General features: G+C 37.0%; 1 protein-coding gene across 1 annotated transcript in view; it reads right to left on the bottom strand.

Annotated features, from left to right (window-relative positions):
- TOP2A (DNA topoisomerase II alpha) overlaps positions 1-23,408 on the bottom strand; it is a 30,013-nt gene that overhangs the window by 2,856 nt on the left and 3,749 nt on the right. The window contains 29 exon segments of the mRNA XM_038547378.1: positions 80-123; positions 257-380; positions 588-740; positions 4,477-4,567; positions 5,086-5,268; positions 6,450-6,533; positions 6,637-6,801; positions 6,905-6,996; positions 8,532-8,727; positions 8,897-9,097; positions 9,220-9,354; positions 9,542-9,773; positions 11,719-11,867; positions 13,426-13,547; positions 13,650-13,764; positions 14,715-14,807; positions 15,227-15,256; positions 15,258-15,337; positions 15,429-15,534; positions 15,668-15,778; positions 16,053-16,178; positions 16,650-16,807; positions 18,466-18,604; positions 20,347-20,484; positions 20,583-20,684; positions 20,857-21,030; positions 21,374-21,586; positions 21,808-21,905; positions 22,057-22,202. Of these exon segments, the coding sequence (XP_038403306.1) occupies positions 80-123; positions 257-380; positions 588-740; positions 4,477-4,567; positions 5,086-5,268; positions 6,450-6,533; positions 6,637-6,801; positions 6,905-6,996; positions 8,532-8,727; positions 8,897-9,097; positions 9,220-9,354; positions 9,542-9,773; positions 11,719-11,867; positions 13,426-13,547; positions 13,650-13,764; positions 14,715-14,807; positions 15,227-15,256; positions 15,258-15,337; positions 15,429-15,534; positions 15,668-15,778; positions 16,053-16,178; positions 16,650-16,807; positions 18,466-18,604; positions 20,347-20,484; positions 20,583-20,684; positions 20,857-21,030; positions 21,374-21,586; positions 21,808-21,905; positions 22,057-22,202 (3,800 nt within the window).

Raw genomic sequence — 23,408 nt, 5'->3', positions numbered from 1 at the left:
TGCAGTCTGGTTAGAACCCAGCTGGATCTGAGTGCCCCAGTAAAGCAAGACATCTCACTATTTTTACTTAAATACATACCTGGGGGGGCACTTTTCTGTGGCTTCAGTTCTTTGGCAGTACGTCTAGAATTAAAAAAAAACAAAACAAAATAAAAGCCAACATTCTGACAACCAATTCTAACTTGTGTCAAGCAACAAAGAATATATCATTGGCTGCTGACAACAATCATGATAAAATTCATATTAGAGAACATACTTTGGGGAAGCTTTGGTCTTATGTGGGCTGACATCTGATGGAACAGAATCCTCATCTTGAATTCTTTCTTCAAAATCTGAGAAACTGTCGTCTAAATCCAAATCCACTGTGAATTTGGTTTTTGCTATAAAAAACATACATAGACAAAGAATAAATGAGGGTTTACAGAAGTATTTAATCTACAGATTGATAGAACATTTCATGAAGATTTAAGCTTTCATCTTCTAAAAGATGCTTTCGTTTTTCAAAAACTTAATAATCACTGCTCTATAACAATTCCTGGCCATTCAGATCTTTCAGCACATCTAGCATGTTGTTCACTTTTCCTTACTTGCTGCTCTCCGTGGCTCTACCTCTCGTGGAGGGACATCAAAGTTACTTTCATTACTGCTCATATCTGATTCTGAATCAGACCAGGGGTTTCTCTTCTTTCCTTTTTTGATGGGTTTAAACGGCAATGTAGTTTGCTTCTTTGTCTTGGTACCTAGAAGGGAGATAGGAATTAACACCCTTTACATGTTCTTCGACTCACTTTTCTCCATCTATAATTCATCCATCTTTCAAATATTTATTGAGCTCTGTGCTGGTATTGAGAATACAACGGTGAACAGAGATGGACATAGTCCCTCTTCCTGGAGCTTAGAGTTTGGTCATCTAATCCCGTAAAGAAATACAATGTGTCAAAAAAAAAAAAAAAAGAAATACAACGTGTCTAAGTATATGTGTTTTAATATGAGGCTGCTCCAAGAAATGCTTGAGCTGAGATCTGAAGTTTAAATTAGAGTTAACTAGTTGAAGGCAGGTGGGTGATGAAACATTCTAGCACAGAAAATAGCATATACAAAGGCCCTGGGGGGGAAAAATGGTACATTTAGGAAACTGAAAGAAATCCAGGGGGATCCCTGGGTGGCTCAGTGGTTTAGCGCCTGCCTTCAGCCCAGGGCATGATCCTTGGAGTCCTGGGATCACGTCCCACATCAGACTCCCTACATGGAGCCTGCTTCTCCCTCTGCCTGTATCTTTTCTCTCTCTCTCTCTGTCTCTCATGAATAAATAAATAAAATCTTAAAAAAAGAAAAGAAAAGAAAAGAAAAGAAATCCATATGGCTAGAAAGCAGAAGTTGGGAGACAGTGGCTCGTCTTGTTAAGGATTTTGTTTTACTTTAAAATTTTTACTGATTTAAGTAAGCTCTATACTTAACTTGTGGCTTGAACCCATGACCTTGACAAGGTCAAGAGTTCTATGCTCTACCCACTGAGCCAACCAGGAGCCCTAAGGATTTTGTTTAAACAGGGAACCATTATGACTAGATTTGCATTAAAAAAAATTCTCCCAAGCTGCAAGGTAGAGATTGGAAGGGGGCAAGAATAGATGTAAAGAGATCAGCAGAAGGTTGTTGGAAGTCAAGGCAAGGAAGAGAATTCAAAGAGAAAACAATGGCTAGGACTATACCTTGAGGCGTGTTTAATGGCTGACTCACTAGTCCGGACCCAAAGATTACAAGAGCAGCCTCCTTCATATTCTTTTTTTTTTTCCTCCTTCATATTCTTATCAATATACCTGTCTACTTCATATATCCTAGTTTAATGTAATCTTATCTAGCATCCTCCAACAATGGTTTTTTTAACTGTCTGTAATCTGGTTAAACTATTTTTTACTATTTCCCAATATAAAGTTCCCTTTTCACTCTGTTAAGGGGGACTTTTCATTGTCCCATGTGTATTATGTGCCCATTTTTCTTTACCCAATCTAGAATACCTAAATCTTATCTACTCTTCAAGACTTTAACCTAAGTTTTACCTCTCCCATAAAGCCTCTACAATGTACATGCACCCACACTGATCTCGCCTTTCAGTTCCTACAATGGCTAGTATATACTGCTTTAACTCTTGTTCTTAATAAACCTCTTGAAGGTAAATGCCATGCTCTCCCACTTCTTGTGTCCTCATATTATTTAAGAGTAATAAAACTCACGGGAACATGAGTGCTCAAAATACTCAACTGATTCTTTGGTTTTATATGCTAAAAGATCGCTAGCTAGGTTTAAAGTTAAAAGTGTGCTGCATGCATTAGATAGTCAATATATAATTTTGTGCAGTATGCAGTATGGCATACTTTTATTATTTCTTTAGTTTAATAATAAGATGTTTCCATATGTTTTATTCATCTTGTATTCCCCACAGAGCTGAGTACACATTATCTATTAAAAAAAAGTAGATACTCAAAATTAGACTTATAGATTAATCAATGGAATAGAGTTGAGAATCCATAAATAAACCTTAATATTTATGGCCAATTAATTTTTGACAAGGGTGAAGACAATTTTTATTTGTTTATTTATTTATTATTTATTATTAATTATTTATTTATTCATGAGAATACACAGAGAGAAGACAGAGAGAGAGGCAGAGGCACAGGCAGAGGGAGAAGCAGGCTCCATGCAGGAAGCCCCACGTGGGACTCGAACCGGGGTCTCCAGGGTCACCCCTGGGCTGAAGGCAGGCACTAAACCGCTGAGCCACCCGGGCTGCCCTATTTTTATTTTTTAAAAACACTTTATTTGAGAGAGAATGTGAGAAAGAGAATGAGCTGAGGGGGAAGGGCAACGGGGGGTGAGAGCAGGGAGCCCTATGTGGGGCTCTATTCCAGGACCCTGGGATCATGACCTGAGCCAAAGGTAGACGCTCAACCACTGAGCCACCCAGGTGCCCCCAAGCCTCTGACTCTTGATTCTGGCTCAGGTCATGATCTCAGGGACCTGAGATCAAGCCCCATGTGGGGCTCTGTGCTCAGGGTAGTCTTTCAGATTCCGTCTCTTTTTCCCCTGCCCCTCCTGGACTCATGCACCCGTGCTCACTCTAAATAAAACAAAAATCTTAAAAAAAAAAAGTTAGAATACATAAAGATATCTTACAACTAACTCAACAACAACAAAAGATAAATAACCTACTTAGAAAAATGGGCAAAGGGTCTGAATAGACATTTTTCCAAAGAAATATAAATGACCTTTAGGCACATAAGATACTCAAAATAATTAGCCAATAGGGAAATGCAAACCCAAACCATGAGATACCACTTCATATCCACTAGGATGGCTAGAACAAAAAAGAGTGACAAGGAATTAACTGTGTTGGTGAGGATGTGGAGAATTGGAGCCCTCCTACGCTGCTGGAGGGAATGTAAAATGGGGCAGCTGCTCTGAAGAACAGTATGGCAGTTCCTCCAAAGGTTAAACATAGAAAAATATGACCCAGTAAAATTCCACTCCCAGGATCTACCCAAAAGAAATAAAAACCTTAAGTCCACATAAAAACTTATATACAAGTACTCATAGCAGTGTTCATAACAGCTAAAAAGTGGATATAAGCCAAACACTAATCAACTGATGGATAAATAAATAAAATGTGTTATATCCATACTATGAAACACACTATTTGGCAATAAAAAAGAATGAAGTATTGATACATGTTACTACATAGATGACCACCAAAAACATGCTAAGTGAAAAATGCTGGGGACAAAAGACCAGATGTTGTAGGATTTTATTTATAGGAAATGTCCAGAATAAGTAAATCTAGAAACAGAAAGTAGATTAATGGTTGCCTACGATAGGGGAAATTGGTAGGAAATGGGAAGTGACCATTAACGGGTAGAGTGTTTCTTTTTGGTGCAAAAAACTTTTAAAACTGTTGAGTATACTAAAATGATTGAATGGTACACTTTAAATTGATGAATTTTAATATGTGAATATCTTTAGAAGTTAAAAAAAGGTAGATATTCAGTAAAGGTATAATCAAATGTTAGTAGAATTCTTAATTCTATTTAATTTACTGAGTGCTACTTACATCCCAGGCGTGGTGTTCAACTAGAGGGATAATATAAACATGGCTAAGATGTGCTCATTGTTCTCAAGTAGTTTTATATATTAATATATATTACAGCCTTATAATTGGCTAGAAAGTGGAATTTAATAAACTGAGAGTATTTTCTTTAGATCTCAACTAAGGAATTCAAGTTGCTGAATTAACAAACTATTTAAAATTCCTTTCTAAAATAAATCATATCCAAGGACAGTATTAGGGAGATTCAAGTAAACTCCAGACATAGCCCTCCCTCATATTATTCAGTAAGGGCTTTCTAAACATCCATGCGGAATGTACTAGGTATCAGACACAATTTAATCTCAACTCTATACCATTTTACTAAAATATTTTAATACCTGGTTCTCTTTTCTGTTTCTTCTCCAACCTTTGTTTCAGACCTTCTATTTCGATACTCTCTTCTTGAGGGCTCCCTTCAGTGTTTTCATTCTAAAAGAGAGCAAGACAAAGATGGTCAAGCTCTGCCAACTTATTCGGAAAAATGTAAGGTCAAATATACAAATATATATCTGGTCAAAGAGTGATTTTTTCTTTAAGTTTTGGTTAAGAGCTCTGAATAAAGGTACGGATATAACTTTTCCAAGATACTTAACCGTCCAAAAAATGAGGCTCACAGGAAAGCAAAGTTATGATTAAATATAGGATTAATTGCAAACTATGGGATTAGAAATTTTATATCATTTGTTCAGTTTTAAACTGAAAAAAGTTTTATCTATAACTTTTCAAGAGTAGTACCTTAGTTTTATGTTTTTTGAAAAAGGTTTTATTTGAGAGAGACAGAGAGAGAGAGAAAGAGAGAGAGAGAGAGAACACAAGTGGGGGGAGGGACAGGGAGAAGCCGACTCCCCACTGAGCAGGGAGCCTGATGTGAGATTCTACCCCAGGACCTCGGGATCATGACCTGAGTCAAAGGCAAAGCTTAACTGACAGCCACCCAGGCACCCTACCTTAATTTTCTTTTTATTTTTCTTTTCTGCCTCTGCTTTCATCTCTATGGTCACTCGGGGGATGACTCTTTTTCCGCAAGGAGAAGGCAAAACTTCAGCCATTTGTGTTTTTTTCCCCTTTCCTTTCCCTCCTTTCCCTGGAAGTCCTATTTGTTCTTCTTGTTTTTCCTTTGTTTCAACAGCCTACAAAAGAGATAAAAGAAAGCAAGTTTATAAGTCAACAAAGACACTACAAAGATCAGGCTACTTTATAGAAACAGAATAAAAGGCAACAGTTAAACTGATTTCAATTTGTTACATCTTAAGATAAATTTTTAAAAATTTATGTGTGCTATCTCTATACCCAATGTGGGGCTTGAACTCATGACCCTGAGATCAAGAGTCACATGCTCTTCCAATTGAGCCGGCTAGGCATCCCTCGACTTAAAAGTAAATTTGTGATAAGCTGTGCCACAACTAAGTAATACCGCCAATAATAGTGGTGAGATAGATATCATTAAGGCCCATTTGACAAGTGTTGAGACAAAAGACTGGGTTCTACTCTTGATTCTACCATTTAAGCCTTCTGAAGATAAAAAAGGGACACTGTGTTAGGGACAAAATACATAGATACATATAAACATATTTGTAAACTCAAATAAGAAGTGAAAGGATGGGATTCCACTTGTATATCCATACGGAAGTATGACAATATAAAACTGTATGTTAAGTGTTCTAGCTTAATTTATGAAATGCTTTTTCTTATCTTAAAATAGTATAGGAAAACAAAGCAAATTAGGGAGATTTAGATAACAAAGTATCTTCTGAATCTACTGATTAGCTAGCCCAGAAGGTAAACATCTTTGTCCTTTTCTGTTGACTTGGGAGATTGGATTGGTCTTTTTCCATATTTAAATTATCTTTATGTTCTCAGTCACAGTCAGTCAGAAATCAACTCCTACCTTTTCTTCTTTGTCCAAAAACTTCTAGGTAGCATGTTTCCGGGCATCATTTACTTTATTCTAACGATCGTTTTTTTTTTTTTTTTAATGTGTTATCTTGGAATGTTTTCTTATGCCTCTTACATTCTTTGTCTTGCCAATTATGAAATTTCTTGACAAAGAGGTATATTGCTAGAATGTTCTATTTCATTAAAACTCTAACATGAGGGGATCCATGGGTGGCGCAGAGGTTTGGCGCCTGCCTTTGGCCCAGGGCGCGATCCTGGAGACCCGGGATCGAATCCCACGTTGGGCCCCTGGTGCATGGAGCCTGCTTCTCCCTCTGCCTGTGTCTCTGCCTCTCTCTCTCTCTCTGTGACTATCATAAATAAATTAAAAAAACAAAACCAAAAAACTCTAATATGGGCATTATGAACTACACACCTCTAGCTCTTCAACAAAAGTAGCCAAGTCTTCTTTCCACAAATCTGTTGGACTCTTTCTCTTTAATGTTTCTAGTTCTTGCTCCTTCATAAGACAGTCAGAAAATTAAGAATTAATTTCATGAAGCACACAGTTTTTACTTTAACCATTAGAAATGAATAACATGTACCCTCCATTAACAACTCACTTTTTCATTTCTCAGCTTGCACAGTTCATCCTTCTTCTCCTTGGTGAGATACCAAAGAGGCATATCAAGAAGGTAGTTGAAGGTTGGTCCAGAATCTCTTACAGAGTCACTCTTTTCAGCTTCATTTTCATTGTCACTCTCTTCATTCTCTTCTTCATCTGGTACCTAGAGGAAGAATTAAAATGTAGCTTTAACAGGAAATGTGAAACAGAGACATTAGATTATACGTAGTTTTTAATAACATAGAAAATGCTAATTGAGAAATTACCTTTTGCTGAGCTTCTTTCCAAGCCTTCACAGGATCCGAATCATATCCCCTCTGAATCAGAACTTTAATTAATTCTTTCTTAGGCTTATTTTCTATTAAAAAAAATGTAAACAAGTAATTGTTTTGAGCAATATTTTAGGATAGGAATATGGTTTTACCATATTAATTCAAAAAGATTAAAACTAACAATTAAGCTGTCTTTGTTTTGCATCAATTTATACATCGTGGTATAGAGAGGTCTTTTTCCTAAACCGACAAATGTAAATTACCACAAGGGGGACAGTCAAATCACATATGAGATTGTTGACCTGATTGTTAACACTAAAAGAACAGAAGACAATAAAAACCTTATTTCTGATAAGTATCTACCTCAATTATATTCTCTTTTAAGATTTTTAATATTTGATTGGACAAGATTTTAGTGCCACCAACCCAATCACTGATTTCTGCATGCTGCATCCATTCCTGTTTTCTAGAGTGCCTTTCTTCTAATAATGACTGCAGTCAATTTATTACACTTTGAGAGATACTGAGTTACTAGCTATAAGGTATTTCAGAATGAATTTCTGAGCACTATCGTTTACCAATTAACTTGATATAGATTACATGTTTAGACTCTCTACACTTTTATACTCAGGAAGACTGGATAGTCCCTTATTTCCTAAATTCCGGTCAACAAGATACAATCTTTACTTTTGTTTTCTTTGAATCATGTCCAACATCACTCATTTTAGCCTTGTCTTAAACAATAGTTCTATGAAATCAGGGGCCGGACATGCTAGTGTTATTAGTTTTAAAAATAGAAAATTATTCTGTGATCACCAGGGACTCATGTTGCCATGTTTTGGGGACTTGCTACTATAATCTACAAGTTAGTTGCCTAGCTTTCCCAGTTAGTCCTGGCCAGGGTGGGGCTATTTTTTCTAACCTTACTAACACTCCAGCTTTTATAAAAATTGTTTTCTTCCTGCTCACTTAAACCCTTAGTTGCTTCTAGAATATCTTTTTAAAAAAACATTTCCTGGGAAATAGCTCTTTTAGTCTTCAGTATGCAATTTACTTGTAATATAAGCCATTTGTAATCTTTGTTCCAGCCTTTTTCTCCTCTCTCAGACTTTCTTTTTAAAGATTTTATTTTATTTATTTATTTATTCATGAGAGGCACACAGAGAGAGAGAGAGAGAGAGAGAGAGAGAGGAAGAGAGGCAGAGACACAGGCAGAGTGAGAAGCAGGCTCCATGTAGGGAGCCTGACGTGGGACTCGATCCCAGGGTCTCCAGGATCATGCCCTGGGCCAAAGGCAGAAGCTAAACTGCTGGGCCACCGGGGCTGCCCCTCCTCTCTCAGACTTAACATTTCTTCTCTTGATCACTTTACATAGGTATCTTTCTGTCTATTCTCTGTCTAAATGTCAACCAAATCTTGATTTCTCAAGATATTCAATCTAAGAAAAGCTATCTTTTTCAAGCTATAAATGCCTAGGTATTTGAAAGAAATTCTTGTAGAAGTAACCAGCTGAACTAAAGGATTTTGCTCTCCCTCCAAATGTTTAAAGTTAGGCATTATTGTAGTTTTAGTGCAGATAGTTATTATTTTTTTTCAGATAGTTATTAATCTGAAAACATACCAATAATTATTTTGCCATCTATTTTCTCTAAGATAAAGCGAGCCTGATTGTTCAGTTTAGCAGATTCAGCGCCAAGCATTCCTAGAAGCCATTCTTTTCTTAATCCATAATATTTAAGCCTTAGTTCAAAGAAGTCTCTTAGAATATCCAACACTGTGTCATATTTCTTTAAACAACCTACATGGTCAAAAAGCACCTAGAAAATAAACATAGGATTAGAGCCAAGAAGAGGTAAATTGGCTAAACTTTAATGGTTTTAGGAAAATGACTTTATTCTTCAAAAATATAAAAGTATTCTAGGATATTCTTTTAAAATTGATATTAAACTTTAATATAAATCAAACATGGGTACCTCTAAAACATACCATGGAGTTGCATGTGAGACTAGTTTGGAGTTTGAAGACTTTGTGTAGCCCCACTCTCTCTGCCTCTGCCAGTTTCTCTTCAGTCATCTTCACAACAAACTTCACAGTGGTGTCTGTATGGTACTCCCTATAATCTGTTATGAGAGGTGGTGTCTTCTCAGTGCCATTCAACATGGGTTCTAGAACCTGTTCTTTATAGGTCTAAAGAAAGGCATAATCCCCTTGTAAGTGTCTTAAATACAGGCTTAGGAGTATTCAACAAGCAGTAGTGCAAAGTGTTTCTCCGATCACAAAAATCAAAGAGGAAATCCACAATTACTTACCTGGGTCCATGTTCTGACAGGAAGCTCTGAGATTTCAATGGTTGTGGAATTAAGTATAGCCACTTCACCACTAATCACATACTGATTTGGAGCCAGCTCTTCAATAGTACCCCTGAAGTTCTTGTAACTTGGAAGCTAAATTGGTATTTTAAAGAAAAATAGGTTTTCTAAATGTGACACTAAAAACAGAAATCCCAATAGCATTAAATCTAATGAACATGAAAGGGCAAAACAAATTTTATATGTGTCCTCTTTAACCATATAATCTACTGAATTGAGACCAAAAGGAAATGAAGGATCCTGATACACACAGAATAGTTACCATTGGCAAAGGTTCTTCTCCATCCATCAAACGCCTGATATTATTTACAACTTCACGAATATCAAAGTTGGGGATTTTGCAGGACCACCCAGTACCAATTCCTTCAGCACCATTTATCAGCACCATGGGTATAATGGGAATGTACCATTCAGGTTCAACACGTTGATTGTCATCATATAAAAACTTTAAAGTCTGATCATCTTTTGGTGGAAACAATAACCGAGCCAAAGGGCTAAAGAAAACAAAGAATATTATTTTACAAAAATATTGGCTTTGATATTTAACTTGTAAGAAGGATATATGTTTATCTCATATCTATGCATGAAAATTACTTTGGCTTTATTTGCTGATGAATAATCATTTAACAGTATTTATTGAGCACTTCGTATGTGCCAGACACCACAAATATAAAGTATCTAGAAAGTATCACATTCTACTACAGGGAGAAAGGCAATGGACATGCATTTTGTCAGGTGGTAGGGTAAATGCTAAGAAGGAAAAAGTAGGTAAAAGTGACTGAGTGATTGAAGGTTCCGAGGAATGGTAACACTTTCTGAAAGGATAATACTAAAGAATAAATTGAGAGAATGAGCCATCATATGCTTATTTGAAGATTATTGTAAGCAGAGGGATCAATAAGTAAAAAGCCCTGAAGAGTGTGCTTGGCATGTTTGATTATAGGCAGAGGCCAGTTGTGTTTGGAAGGGAGATTATGAGATGGGAGTCAAAAGATATGGGGAGTGGACACATAGATCATGTAAAGTCCTTTAGATTTTACTCTAAATGAAGCAGTTAGAAGGTTCTGAACCAGAGTGATCTACTTAAAAAAAAAAGAAATTAGTTGGCTGCCATAAGAAAGAATGGTAGACTATATTACTTTAGATAAATGGGATGCCTTAATATTTGTCTAATGCAAAGCCCGTAGGATTTGGTGATGGATTGGATACCACTGTGAAAAAAGGTGACTTCATGGTTTTTAGTCTGAGGATTAGGATGATGGCATCCCATTTACTGAGACAGGAAGACTAAGAATTTTGTTTCAGACTTAGGTTTGAGATACTTATTAGACATCTGAGTGGTAAATATTGAGAGACAGCTGTAAGAGATTCAGAGTTGGAACTATTGAGACTAGATGGATGGATTATCATCCATGGATGGGAAGTGAGTGTAGCTAGTAGAAAGAGAGCTAATGAAGGAATTTCAGGGCAGGCCAGTACTTCTAGGTTGGAAAGATGAGAAAGACCCAGCAAAGAAGACAAATAAGGAAGAAAGCCAACAGTTTGATGTCTTAGAGGCCAAATAAAGAATTTCTAGGAGGATAAAGTGATTATCCAATGCTGCTGAGCGATTGAATAGGATGACAGCGGAAAACTATTCATAATGTACTTTCCGTACTTATAAAGGAAGTAAAATTTCAACTATGATATTTAGGAAAAATTAAGCTCTTCTTTACTCTGATCCCAAGTCTACAGCAGGGTTTCTCAACCTGGGCAGCTTTGACACTTTGGATCAGATAATTCCTTGTTATGGGGGGCTATCCTATGCACTATAGTGTATTTAGCAGTATCTCTGGCTGCTGCCCACTAGATGTAGCACAGCTCCCCTAGTCATGACTATCAAAAATGTCTCCAGACATTACATTATGTTTCCTGGGAGATGGGGTGGTAGTGCAAAATCTACCCTGGTTGAGAACCACTGCTCTATACAATGAAAGAAAAGAAAATATAAGAAATGGAAGTAAAAACATTAGGTTGGTAAGGAAACAATACTTCTAAGAAATTCAAAGGCATGGCTATCAAACTGAATTAGAATTTAGATTGTTTATTGTTCTTTTTAAAGAATTTTATTTATTTATTCATGAGTAGAGGCAGAGACATAGGCAGACACAGAAGCAGATTCCCTGTGAGGAGCCCAATGCGGGACTCAATCCCAGAATGCTGGGATCACACCCTTCGCCAAAGGCAGGTTCTCAACCACTAAGCCACCCAGGCGTCCTGAATTTGTTTATTGTAAAGAGTAGCATAATTAAACTTAAATGAACTAGTTAAAAAAAAAAAAAGAATATTCTAAGTGTATCAAAATTACGTTTTCTGATTAATTGAATTTTTATTTTTGGTCAACTAAATTCATTTGAAAATTAGAAATGGCAATTCACTAGAAATTGAAAGCATACCCACCTGAGCATTGTGAAGATGTATCGAGGACTAGCAGAATCCTTGCCACCGTGCAGCCTAGTACCAAACTGACCAATGGGCTGCAAGAGGTTCAGATTATTGCTACCCACAAAATTCTGAGCCAAATTTATAATGGTCATCATTAGTGACATCTAGAGGTGGAAAAGAGATTCGTTAATCAGATCTGGAGGCTTTTAATACATATCCATTATGACTAAGCCTCACTATAATCCTGTAGGGTTTTATGAGGTGTAGATGTTTATTGACTCTTCCCAGATAAATACATGGCAGATGTACATAAACCCAAGACTTCTGGCTCCAAGGTCAGGGCTCTTGCCTTCTAATAGTTTCTATTAAGTCCTATTCAACCTTGGGGGCATAGGTCTTCTCTTCACCTTTAGCAGAATGAAGTATATCCTTGTTTGTGTTACAACACTTTGCTCTTTTTCTATGCTAGCATGCATCACTTTAATCTATAGTTGTGTGTGCGTGTGTGTGTGTGTTGGCCTTCTATTTATATTGTGATTATACCCTGAAGTAAGGAAAATATTTGATTTTTTTTACCCTACCCTTGCTGCAGGGTAAGCATTTGACAAATATGTGAACATTTACCAAATGCTAACAATATTTTAACTGAAAGCAACAAGCAACATAATCATTACGTTTAAAGTTCTAGAAACCTATAGGCAACTTAGTTCTTTAAAATATAATGAATGCAAAAAACTATAATCACAAAAGATAAAGGGAATATATTTGTATAAAGTTAAGCAATTCAGAAATATAAAAATTAGAAAGTTGTCTTTTTCAATTGACAGGGATAACCAAAGTTAACAACCTGGAGCATACCCTTCTAGGTATTTTGCTTTAAGTATTGTTCTGGCTCTCTTTCTCCTCACTAACAATGGACTGTGGATATTCTCAATGTTAGTACACACAGATTTACTTCGGTTATATAATGGATTCCAGGCATGGAAGTGTCACAATCTACAACAATTTTCCAATTGATGGACATTTTCAATGTCTAAATTTTAGCCTCACAAAGGTATATTAAACATCACTAAATATCTTTGAACATAGATACTTGTAGATTTATGAGTCCCCTTACCAGAACGTTATTATTATTATTTTTTAAAAGATTTTATGTATTTATTCATGAGAAACACACAGAGAAAGAGAGAGAGAGAGAGCGCAACAGGCAGAGGGAGAAGCAGGCTCCATGCAGGGAGCCTGACGTGGGACTCGATCCGGGGACTCCAGCATCATGTCCTGAGCCGAAGGCAGACGCTCAACCCCCAGGTGCCCCTCCTGTTAAGGTTTTGTTTGGCGAGACTGAGCTGGCCCCTACTCCCGCAAGCCTAGCTCTGGCCTTTCTCAGCCCACGTTATGGCTGCCAAGTGCACAGGGTCTCCAAAATCATGCCCTGGGCTGAAGGCAGCCCTAAACCGCTGAGCCACCGGGCTGCCCAAGATTATTTTTAGAAATTGATTTGTTAGGTCAAAGGATAAGCACATTTACAGTTTGACAGATTTCACCAAATTCAGGGCTCTTGCTTTCCAATAATTTCTATCAAGTCCTATTCAACCTTGGAGGCATCTTCTATTATGGATAAACAAGTGTTCATCTCATCAAGTACTCTAAGTGTTTGGAAAATGATTTTGCAGGTATTACCGCTATAATGCTTTCTGGAAACATTATGGATTGTGTGTTTACCTCACCATGATGATAAGAGGACATCTCAGCCACTGACCCAGCCAACTGGGCAACCTTCACCTCTCGCTTGTCATTCCGTTTGAAACAGGTAAACAAAACCTTTCTTTGACCTGGTTTCAAGCCTTTAAAATAAAAGAAGTACAAATATTAGTATCCTCAACTTAACTATTTTTGGACATTGATTTCTATGTAGGACAAAAACAGGCTAACAAATTGGAACTCACCATCCACCATAGATGGGATAGATCTCTCGTTATCAGAATTTGAGAACAGGATAAGTTCCTTATTTATAAAGTCATTGTATGTCAGATATGTGGTAGTTTGCCCATACAAGTAATCCTGAGGGATCAAAGAGAGTATTACATGATCTAGTTTAAAATAAAAAAAGATCATTGACTTTAATAATGCTTGAAACAAACAAATAAATAAAACAGAAATCTTTCATCATATCATTTCTGTGATAATTCTTAAATCCCTCAAAGATACAGAATTTTATAGAAGTATTTTACTGTTTCAAAGATAAAGCAAATTAAAAACAAAACAAAACAAAAAAACAAAGATAAAGCAAATTTAATTGTTGCACAATTAAGAAAAACTGCACTGCCTTTTTAGTTTTTAAAGATTTATTTATTCATGAGAGACACACACAGAGAGAGTATGAGTGAGGCAGAGACACAGGCAGAGGGAGAAGCAGGCTCCATGCAGGGAGTCCTGATGTGGGACTTAATCCTGGGACTCCAGGATCATGCCCTGGGCCGAAGGCAGGCGCTAAGTCCGCTGAGCCACTCAGGGATCCCTACATTGCCCTTTAATTTTTTTTTTTTAATATTTTATTTATTCATGACAGACACAGAGAGAGATAGAAGCAGAGACACAAGCAGAGGGAGAAGCAGGCTCTATGCAGGGAGCCTGATGTGGGACTCGATCCTGGGTTTCCAGGATCACACTCTGTGCGGAAGGTAGCGCTAAACTGCTGAGTCCACCTGGGCTGCCCTACCTTTTTAATTTTTGAGGCTCCATACACTTATGCAGCAGTCTAAATAAGCACATTCATATAGTTGCCTATTATTAAATTTTTTACTGAAGCTATTAGTCATTGTGTTGTAGGATTTTTTTTTTTTAAGATTGAGCACATGCAGGGCTATTGAGATTGTGAGAATCCCAAACAGGCTCCCAGCACAAAGCCCCATATGGGGCTCAATTTCATGACCCTGAAATCACAACCTGAGCCAAAATGAAGAGCCAAACCAAATGAGTCATTCAGGTGCCTGAATATATACAGTTTTTACCTCAGGAAGGCCAAGTAACTTCCGTTGTCTTCTATCTTCCATGAAATGAGTTAACCATTCCTTTCGATCATCTATCTGTTTCTTGCTAAAGGCCTACAAATTAGAGATAAAAATAACAGGTCACTGGTACGAACAGTCTTACTCAGTTTCCTAAAACATATGGTCCCTTTCTCTAGGATATGTTTACTAAAAACATTCTATATTCTATAAAACATTTTTTTTAAAAGATTTTATTTATTCACTTGACAGAGGTAGAAAGCATAAGCAGGGGGAGTGGAGTGGCAGGCAGAGGAAGAGGGAGAAGCAGGCTCTCCATGGAGCAGGGAGCCCGACTCAGTGCCTGATCCCAGGACTCTGGGATCATGACCCGAGCCAAAGGCAGACACTTAATCAACTGAATTACCCAGGCACCCCTATAAAACATTCTACTATATAAATATTTATGTTTCAATTAACTAGTTAAAAGTAGTGATTTACAAAACTAGAATGTATGAAACAGAATTCAAACTGACCAAGCTGATGGCAGCATCATCTTCAGGACCAGGAGTATTTGAACTGAATACGATGTCTTTTCATATTTGCAAAGTATTCTTTAGCTTCTTTTGATGTGCTGGTACCCAAACCTATGCAACCAAGAATACTAAGTTACTCCATATAATCTTGTATAATGGTTTAAAACAAAATGAGAAATTCTATGTGGGTTTCCTTACAAACCTTTGTAGTACTTGACTTTCCATTTTTTATGATTTGGAGTAGAACTCTTCCATTCTTCAAATTCAGGAAGGCTATAGAATGCCATTTCTTGTTTGTTTTTAGACACCTGTGGTAAAGAACACATTGCTGTGGTTTTGACTCGAGTCCCCTGTATACTGTACATCATGGGGTAAAAATGTGTATAAAGTGTTGAGTAGGGCCTTAAAATATCCATTATGGTAATTTAGAAGTTAACATACCTTTACAATCGGAGTGATAAATTCCTCCAGAAAACGATGCCGTAGAAGAGAGGGCCAGTTATGATGGATAAAATTAATCAGCAAGCCTTTGATATGGGAACCATCTTGGTCCTAGAAATATTTGGAAAGAAAAACACAAAATAATTATTTCAAAACTAAAAACAATTATGCTTGACCTACTGGTAATTTCTCTAAAATTTTTCTATGGGGATTAAAAAAAAAAAAAAGGCTATTCAAATCCAAGCACTTAACCTGTATGTATAACATACATGTGATGAATAAAGCTCCAGGTTAAATAATTTCCTTCCATAGCAGGAAAGCAATGCAACAGTTAAGACATGTTAATTTAGTGTAATAATCTAATATATTTGAAAGCAAATCTGACCTGATCTGTCATAATCATTATCTTCCCATAACGAAGAGTCTTCAATGAATCTTCATCGTCATAGTTTTTCTTGTACTGAAGACCCACGATCTTGATGATATTATTAATTTCAGCATTTTCCATGATCTAAAATGGATATAAAAGGTAATGTTTTGCTTATAAATCTGAAAATAAAATAGGACGGTATATGTTGTTTGGATTTTCTTAAGTTCCACTATTTTCAATTATTAGCTTATACTTTAGCCAGAAAGATCTGTTAAGATATGCTACAATATACTCAATGTCTTAAAAATAATAACAAGGGATCCCTGGGTGGCACAGCGGTTTGGCGCCTGCCTTTGGCCCAGGGCGCGATCCTGGAGATCCGGGATCGATTCCCATCGGGCTCCCGGTGCATGGAGCCTGCTTCTCCCTCTGCCTGTGTCTCTGCCTCTCTTTCTCTCTCTGTGACTATCATAAATAAATAAAAATTAAAAAAATAACAATAATAACAATTAACTATCTAAAATAGGTTTCAAAATGCCCAGTGAGGGAATGAAATATAAGCATGAAGTCCTGCATTATACAACTAGATTTAGATTCTAAAGATGGTTCTACCTGTTTATGAGAAGCTTCTCGAACATTGAGTATTTTTCCTCTAAGTGGGAAAACTCCATATTTGTCTCTCCCAACCACACCAAGGCCTGAAACAGCCAAAGTTTTAGCTGAGTCTCCCTCAGTCAGGATAAGTGTACACTCATTGGAGTTTCGACCCCCTAAAATAAAAATACACAAATTAATATTGGAACATTTAGTTCAAACCTCAAATATACTAACTCAGACATGCTATTAACAGTTTTGTGATAAAACACTAGTAATTAGATATATATTAGAACTAATGTTCATAGTAAAAAAAAAATCCTAGTTTCTCAGATGATTTTTTTCTGAATTTTCTGAAAAATATTTTATTTTTTAAAAAGATTTTATTTATCCATTTGACAGAGAGAAAGAGGGAAAGAGTGAGAAAGTATGCACAAACATGTGGAGTAGCAAGCAAAGGGAGCCTGATGCAGGGCTCAATCTCAGGACCCTGGGATCATAACCTGAGCTGAAGGCAGATACTTAACTGACTGAGCCATCCAGGCACCTCTAAATGATTTTAAGTAATCTCCTTACCTACCCAACATGGAGCCTGAAGTCACAACCATGAGACCAAGAGTCACATACTACAACAACAGAGCCAGCCAGGTGCCTCTCTTATGCTAATTTCTCGTGATAGTTACACTATTGCTAGACATTCATTTGATCATGTTATGTTAAAAATATTTGTTAGTGATGGGGTTTAGAACCCCCCCAAAATAGGGCACTTGCATACTAAATATTTTAAGCTGAAAGAGCTTGAGAAAATGTTAAAAGCAAGTTCAGTCTGATCTCATCCCCCAACCTTCTACCCTGAAGCAGGTCATGAGACCCTAATGTAAGAGGTGCCCTCCATATACCACAGAGGAAGGGAATGTTCTTATCTCCCAGAGAGACACTGAAAAGAATCTGAATGAGTAGGCCTCACTGAGCTTCTCCCCCGTTTACTATACTTAGTTCATACTCTGCTCTTATCATATCTTTCTACTTTTCCTCAAATCTAACAAAAACACTCAGGTTTAACCCTCTCTTTGGGGCGGCATTTCCCTATGAAAGCTCCTGTGTCAAGTAAAATTTATTTAAATAAATTTGTATGTTTTTCATCAGTTAACCTGTCTTTGTCAGTTTAATTTTTAGATACAGTGGGACTCCTTGGTGGCTCAGTGGTTGAGCATCTGCCTTTTGCTCAGGTCATGATCCCGGGGTCCTGGGATCAAATCCCTCATCAGGCTCCCTGCAGGGAGCCTGCTTCTCCCTCTGCCTATTTCTCTGCCTCTCTGTCTGGGTCTCTCATAAACAAACAAACAAACAAACAAACAAATAAATAAAATCTTAAAAAAAAAATTTGTTTTTTCAGATCCGGACAGGACCTAAGAGGTTTGAGGAAAATTTTTACCTACCCTACATTAGATAATAGATCACTATATATATATTTTTAAGCAGGCTCCACATTCAGTGCAGAGTCCAAGGCAGGGCCTGAACTCATGACTCAAGATCAAGACCTAAGCCAAGATTGTGAGTTAGACGCCTAACTGACTAAGCTACCCAGGCACCCCAGATCACTACAAATTCTTATTTTATACTCTTAATAGTCATCTCAACATTAATGTAACAGTCAAAAATTAGAAATGATCTCAACATTCAATAACATGGAATTGGCTGATTTTTACCCATGGAAAAATACTCTGTTGAATATTACATGTTGAGGGGAAAGTATTGATGGTATGCTCTTAATGAATAAAACAAATAATCAAATCACATGACTTAATGTTTGGAAGCATTATTAAATGTGTACCTGCGTCATTGGCATCATCAAGTTTGGGAATTCCCTTGATTCTGTTATGCTTTACAGCTGAACACTTCTTGTTTAATTGGATTTGGGCCTTAAACTTTACCCAGTTTAGAATGCTTTCCACAATACCACAGCCAGTTGCCTGAAAATGAGAAGATTCACATTTGGGAAGAAGAGTTTGGTTAGAAATCTAGAATACAAATGAGTTCCTATAAAAATAAAAATAATCCAAAGTTTGCAAAGAGGCAAAAAAAAAAAAAAATTCAGACAGAGGCTACGTCTTCCTGTCTTAGGTTATCATAACTGAGGGAACTGGTTCCTTTGGTTCATTCGTTCAATAAATACTTACTGACTACATATTTATGTTGTGCTAAGCACTGAGTCCATGTTGGAGATTTAGTGGTTAAAACAAATTGGTCAGGTCCTTGTCTTCATGGACTTTAAGATACAACAGTAAAATGGAAATAAAATGAGAAATTACAAGTGTGATGAGTGTTATGGATAAAAGTGTGCTACATCCAGGAAGCATTTCAGGCAGAAGGATTACCATGTGGAAAAGCTCTGAGGAGGGGGGCAAGAGTACTAATGCTACTGAGTAATTTGAAGACAGTAGGACTGAAACTTAGATAACACAGGAAAAAGTGATACTGAGATGAGGTTGGAGATGGCAGTCTTATAGGCCACATTAAAGAATTTGGTCTTAAAAAGATTTTTTTTTTTAATTTTTAAAGATTTATTTATTTGAGAAAGATAGAGAGAATGAGTACATGCAAGTGGGAGGAGTAGCAGAGGGATAGAGAATCCTAAGCAGACTCCCCACCTGAGCACGGAGTTCAATGTGCAGCTCCATCTCACAACTCATGAGATTAGGACCTGAGCCAAAATCACGAGTCAGACACTTAATCTACTGAGCCACCCAGGGGCCACCCATTTCTTTTTTTAAACATTTTAAGTAATCTCTATACCCAATGTGGGGCTCAAACTTCTAACCCGAGATCAAGAGTCACATACTCCACTAAGTCAGGAAGGCGCCCCTAGACTTTTTCTAAGGGTGGAAGTTACCAAAAGACTTCAAGAGAATGAAGACAAAAACGTGTGCTTTAAGACAAAAAGATTACTCAAGGGCATTGAAAAAGAAGGACTGAACTGTTACGAACATTAAGAATCATTACAGTAATACAGAAAAGAGATGATAGTGAGAGGCTACTGAAGTATCCAAAAGATGAGTCTTACTGATTGGATTACAGAGGAGGCAGGGGGGTAAAGAGAAGGCTCTCAGCTTTGTTTATGCAACCTAGTGGTTGGTTAGGGACTTTTATTAAGATAGGAAATAGTTTCGTTTTTTGGGGGTGGGGAAGTTCCTCGTATAGAGATCCAGTGAGTACGGAAAGAACCAAAACACAGTTTTGGATGTGTTGACTGAGAGTCAACTTTAGGCATTCAAAGCTGTTTGGTAAGCAGTTAAATGGGCTGAGTTCAAAAGTGATCTAAATTGAACAGTGGGGCAGCCCTGGTGGCTCAGCGGTTTAGCGCTGCCTTCAGCCCAGGGCCTGATCCTGGAGACCTGGGATCGAATCCCACATCAGGCTCTGCATGGGGCTTGCTTCTCCCTCTGCCTGTGTCTCTGCCTCTCTCTCTCTCTCTCATGAATGAATGAATAAATAAAAATCTAAAGAATAAATTGAACAGTGATAATGTAATGGGAAATATATAGGCATATAGATGATAATTAAGGCTGTAATAAGACCAGTGAGGTGAAAGCAATTTTTACCTTTTTTCAGAGGCAGAAGACATATGGGAAGAATCTTGGTTTTTGCAGAGCAGAGAAGGGCAATGGAAATAAAGCAAGGTGCTTCTATTTCTTATTTCCCTGTAGATACTCACAGCTTTGATGAATTTTTCACTTAATTGGCATGTCGATCCAAAGCTCTTGACTTGTAAAGTCATGTTTTCTTTCGTCTGAGAGTCAAAGGTTGGGTTTTCAATCAAGGCATTCACAAAAATCCACATGTGATTTTTCACCTGCAGGAAAAGTTGATATTACATCACTATAAACTTATGCTTTATTTATAGCCTTTCTCTTCTTACTTGACTTTAGAAAAACTGCTAAAATATCATACCTGATGTGCTTTTACTGCAACACCACCCTTGTTCTTCTTCTTCACAACATCAACAAGTTTAGTCACAATCTGATCAGCTATATAATCAACATGTCTGCCACCCTAATGGGGAAATAAACCAAACTGTAAAGCTCACCATCCTCAAAATTATGATAATGACCAATTATTTTTAAAAATCTAACTTAGCTTTATGCCAAGGCAGCCAAATATCCGAGTTCATTTTATTCATTAAAAATGTAAAGATAAATCATGATTAATACAAAAGTGAAATTACCTTGGAGGTAGCAATGCTGTTGACGAAGCTAATTTGCTGAAAGCCTTTTTCACTCATTGTTAAACATACTTCCCACCTGGGGTTTACTTGTTCATGGATAATTTTCAATGGATTGCCAGTTTCATCTACCTTATCCTTCAGATACATATCTACGTAGCTACGGAATCCTTTTACCTGTACAGGAATTGAAAGTTATGGTATTAGAAAAAAGTTATAAAAAGTATCCAATGATAGACCATGAGGATTTTTCAAAACTAATGATGTTCAATGATGGGCATAAGAGAATTGTCATTAAGGGGTATAATAGGATTTGTTTAGGAGACTGAGAAAAACAGTTCTTTTAGTGAGTCTGAAAGAGCTAAGTAAAAAAAATGTAGCATACTGTTATCTTTTCAGGAACGTATCCTAGAAGTGGTAAAAAAAAATATGGGAGGAAAAAAAAATCAATTTTTCCTCTAATGATGATCTTTATATAAAGTCCCTCACTGCTCTTAACAACACCCCAGAAAATGCTTACTGGTAGTTTATTTCCATTGAGAAAGACTTTGACATCTTTAGTGGATCCAGCAATATCGTATGCTCTTCTAACCATCAGTGCAACAATGTCTTTATCTAGGCTTTGCATTTTAAACTTGGACAAGTCAGGCTGGAAGGTAATACATGTATAATCTTCCCCATTAAATGGCCTGAGTTCCATCTCACCAGCCCTTCCCATGTTATCCATCCACGTCTGTGAAAGTAAAAAATAGGAAGATAAAAAATTCAAGTCTTTTCACAACAAACTAGAAAAACAAATTTAGAAGTGCTAAAAAATAACTTAATATATGTTCGTGAATAATTTTCCATGATTTAATAGCTTATAAATTACATTACATTAAACCAGCCATTAATGCTGTTATAAATTGCTAAAGTACAATTTATAATTGAGACACAGGATACTTATTTACTTGCCTGTTTGAACATTTTCTTGTATTCTCTACTGGCTGTTTCCACAGTAAACTTGGTACTGAATATGTTACACAATTTGGCCCCATAGCCATTTCGACCACCTGAGCAAATAAATGTAAAAGACTTTGTTATCACTGGCAATGCGAATCAATTATAGAGATTTATTATTATTAAAATATTGGAATTTATGCCACAGTCACTTAAAAGTGTGCTTTATCAGCAAAAAGTATGTTATTTTCCTCCATACTCTACCTGTTACTTTCTTTTCATCATCATCATAGTTACTAGAAGTTAGGAGCTGTCCAAAGATGAGTGCTGGGACATACATCTTCTCAACTTTGTGTTCAACAACAGGAATACCTTTCCCATTATTCCATATACTAATTAAATTGTTTTCCCTAAGAAAGGAAGAATGAAACTTTTATTGTAAAATACATGGTTAAGGGCAGCCCCGGTGGCTCAGTGGTTTAGTGCCACCTTCAGCCCAGGGCGGGATCCTGGAGACACAGGATCGAGTCCCATGTCGGGCTCCCTGAATGGAGCCTGCTTCTCCCTCTGCCTGCGTCTCTGTCTCTCATGAATAAATAAATAAAATAAAAGGTAAACTAGTGCTTAATATTTTTTATACTTAAATGTTATTCTTAAAATATAGAAATTCTCAAGTCTCAATTTCTATGACTTTTTTTAAGACTTTATTTATTCATGAGAGACACAGAGAGAGAAAGAGAGAGAGAGAGACAGAGACACAGGCAGAGGGAGAAGCAGGCTCCATGCACGGAGTCTGACGTGGGACTTGATCCTGCGTCTCTAGGATCACGCCCTGGGCCGAAGGCAGCGCTAAACCGCTGAGCCACCCGGGCTGCCCCCTCTATGACTCTTTTTCATACATATATTCTGAAATTCAGCATGAAGTACTTTTCCCACCATGTTTAGTTCCTGACCCTCCTGAAATAGGAGCCAAGAGGAAAAAAAAATTAATCCCTTCCAACACCTGGGCAGATACTGATAATGCTGAAAAAATATGAAGTTTTAAAATGTTAGGATAAACAAAGGGAAATGATTTATGCTCAATGGAAAGGACAAAATTTGGAAACAATATCATTAAACTGTTTTCTTTTTTGTTTTTTAAAAGATTTATTTATTTGAGAGAGAGAGAGAGAGAGAGAGAGAATGTTTGAGATGGGGAGAGAAAGGGAGAGAAAAACCCTAAAGCAGACTCCTTGGTGGGCAGAGCCCTACTTGGGGCTGGATCCCAGGATCCTGAAATCATGACATGACCTGAAATCAAGAGTCTGACACTTAACCGACTGAGCCACCCAGGTGCCCCTATTATGTTGCTTTTAAGAGGATCATCTATCTGTACTGCCTAGCAACCTTAGCTTTCCCATCCAACAAAGCACAGCGCAAAACAAATATGAAAGGGCAAAATATTACCAATTGTAAATTGCTCTGCTGGCCAAAAAAAAAAAAAAAAAAAAAAGCTAAAAATTTATTTGGAGTTATTTCTCTCTTATTTTTTTTAAGATTTTATTTATATTTATTTATTCATGAGAGAAAGAGAGAGAGAGAGAGAGGCAGAGACACAGGCAGAGGGAGGAACAGGC

The sequence above is a fragment of the Canis lupus genome, chromosome 9 (assembly GCF_011100685.1).
Source record: "Canis lupus familiaris isolate Mischka breed German Shepherd chromosome 9, alternate assembly UU_Cfam_GSD_1.0, whole genome shotgun sequence".
Lineage (NCBI taxonomy): Eukaryota > Metazoa > Chordata > Mammalia > Carnivora > Canidae > Canis > Canis lupus.
This window is presented reverse-complemented; position numbering and strand designations above follow the sequence as displayed.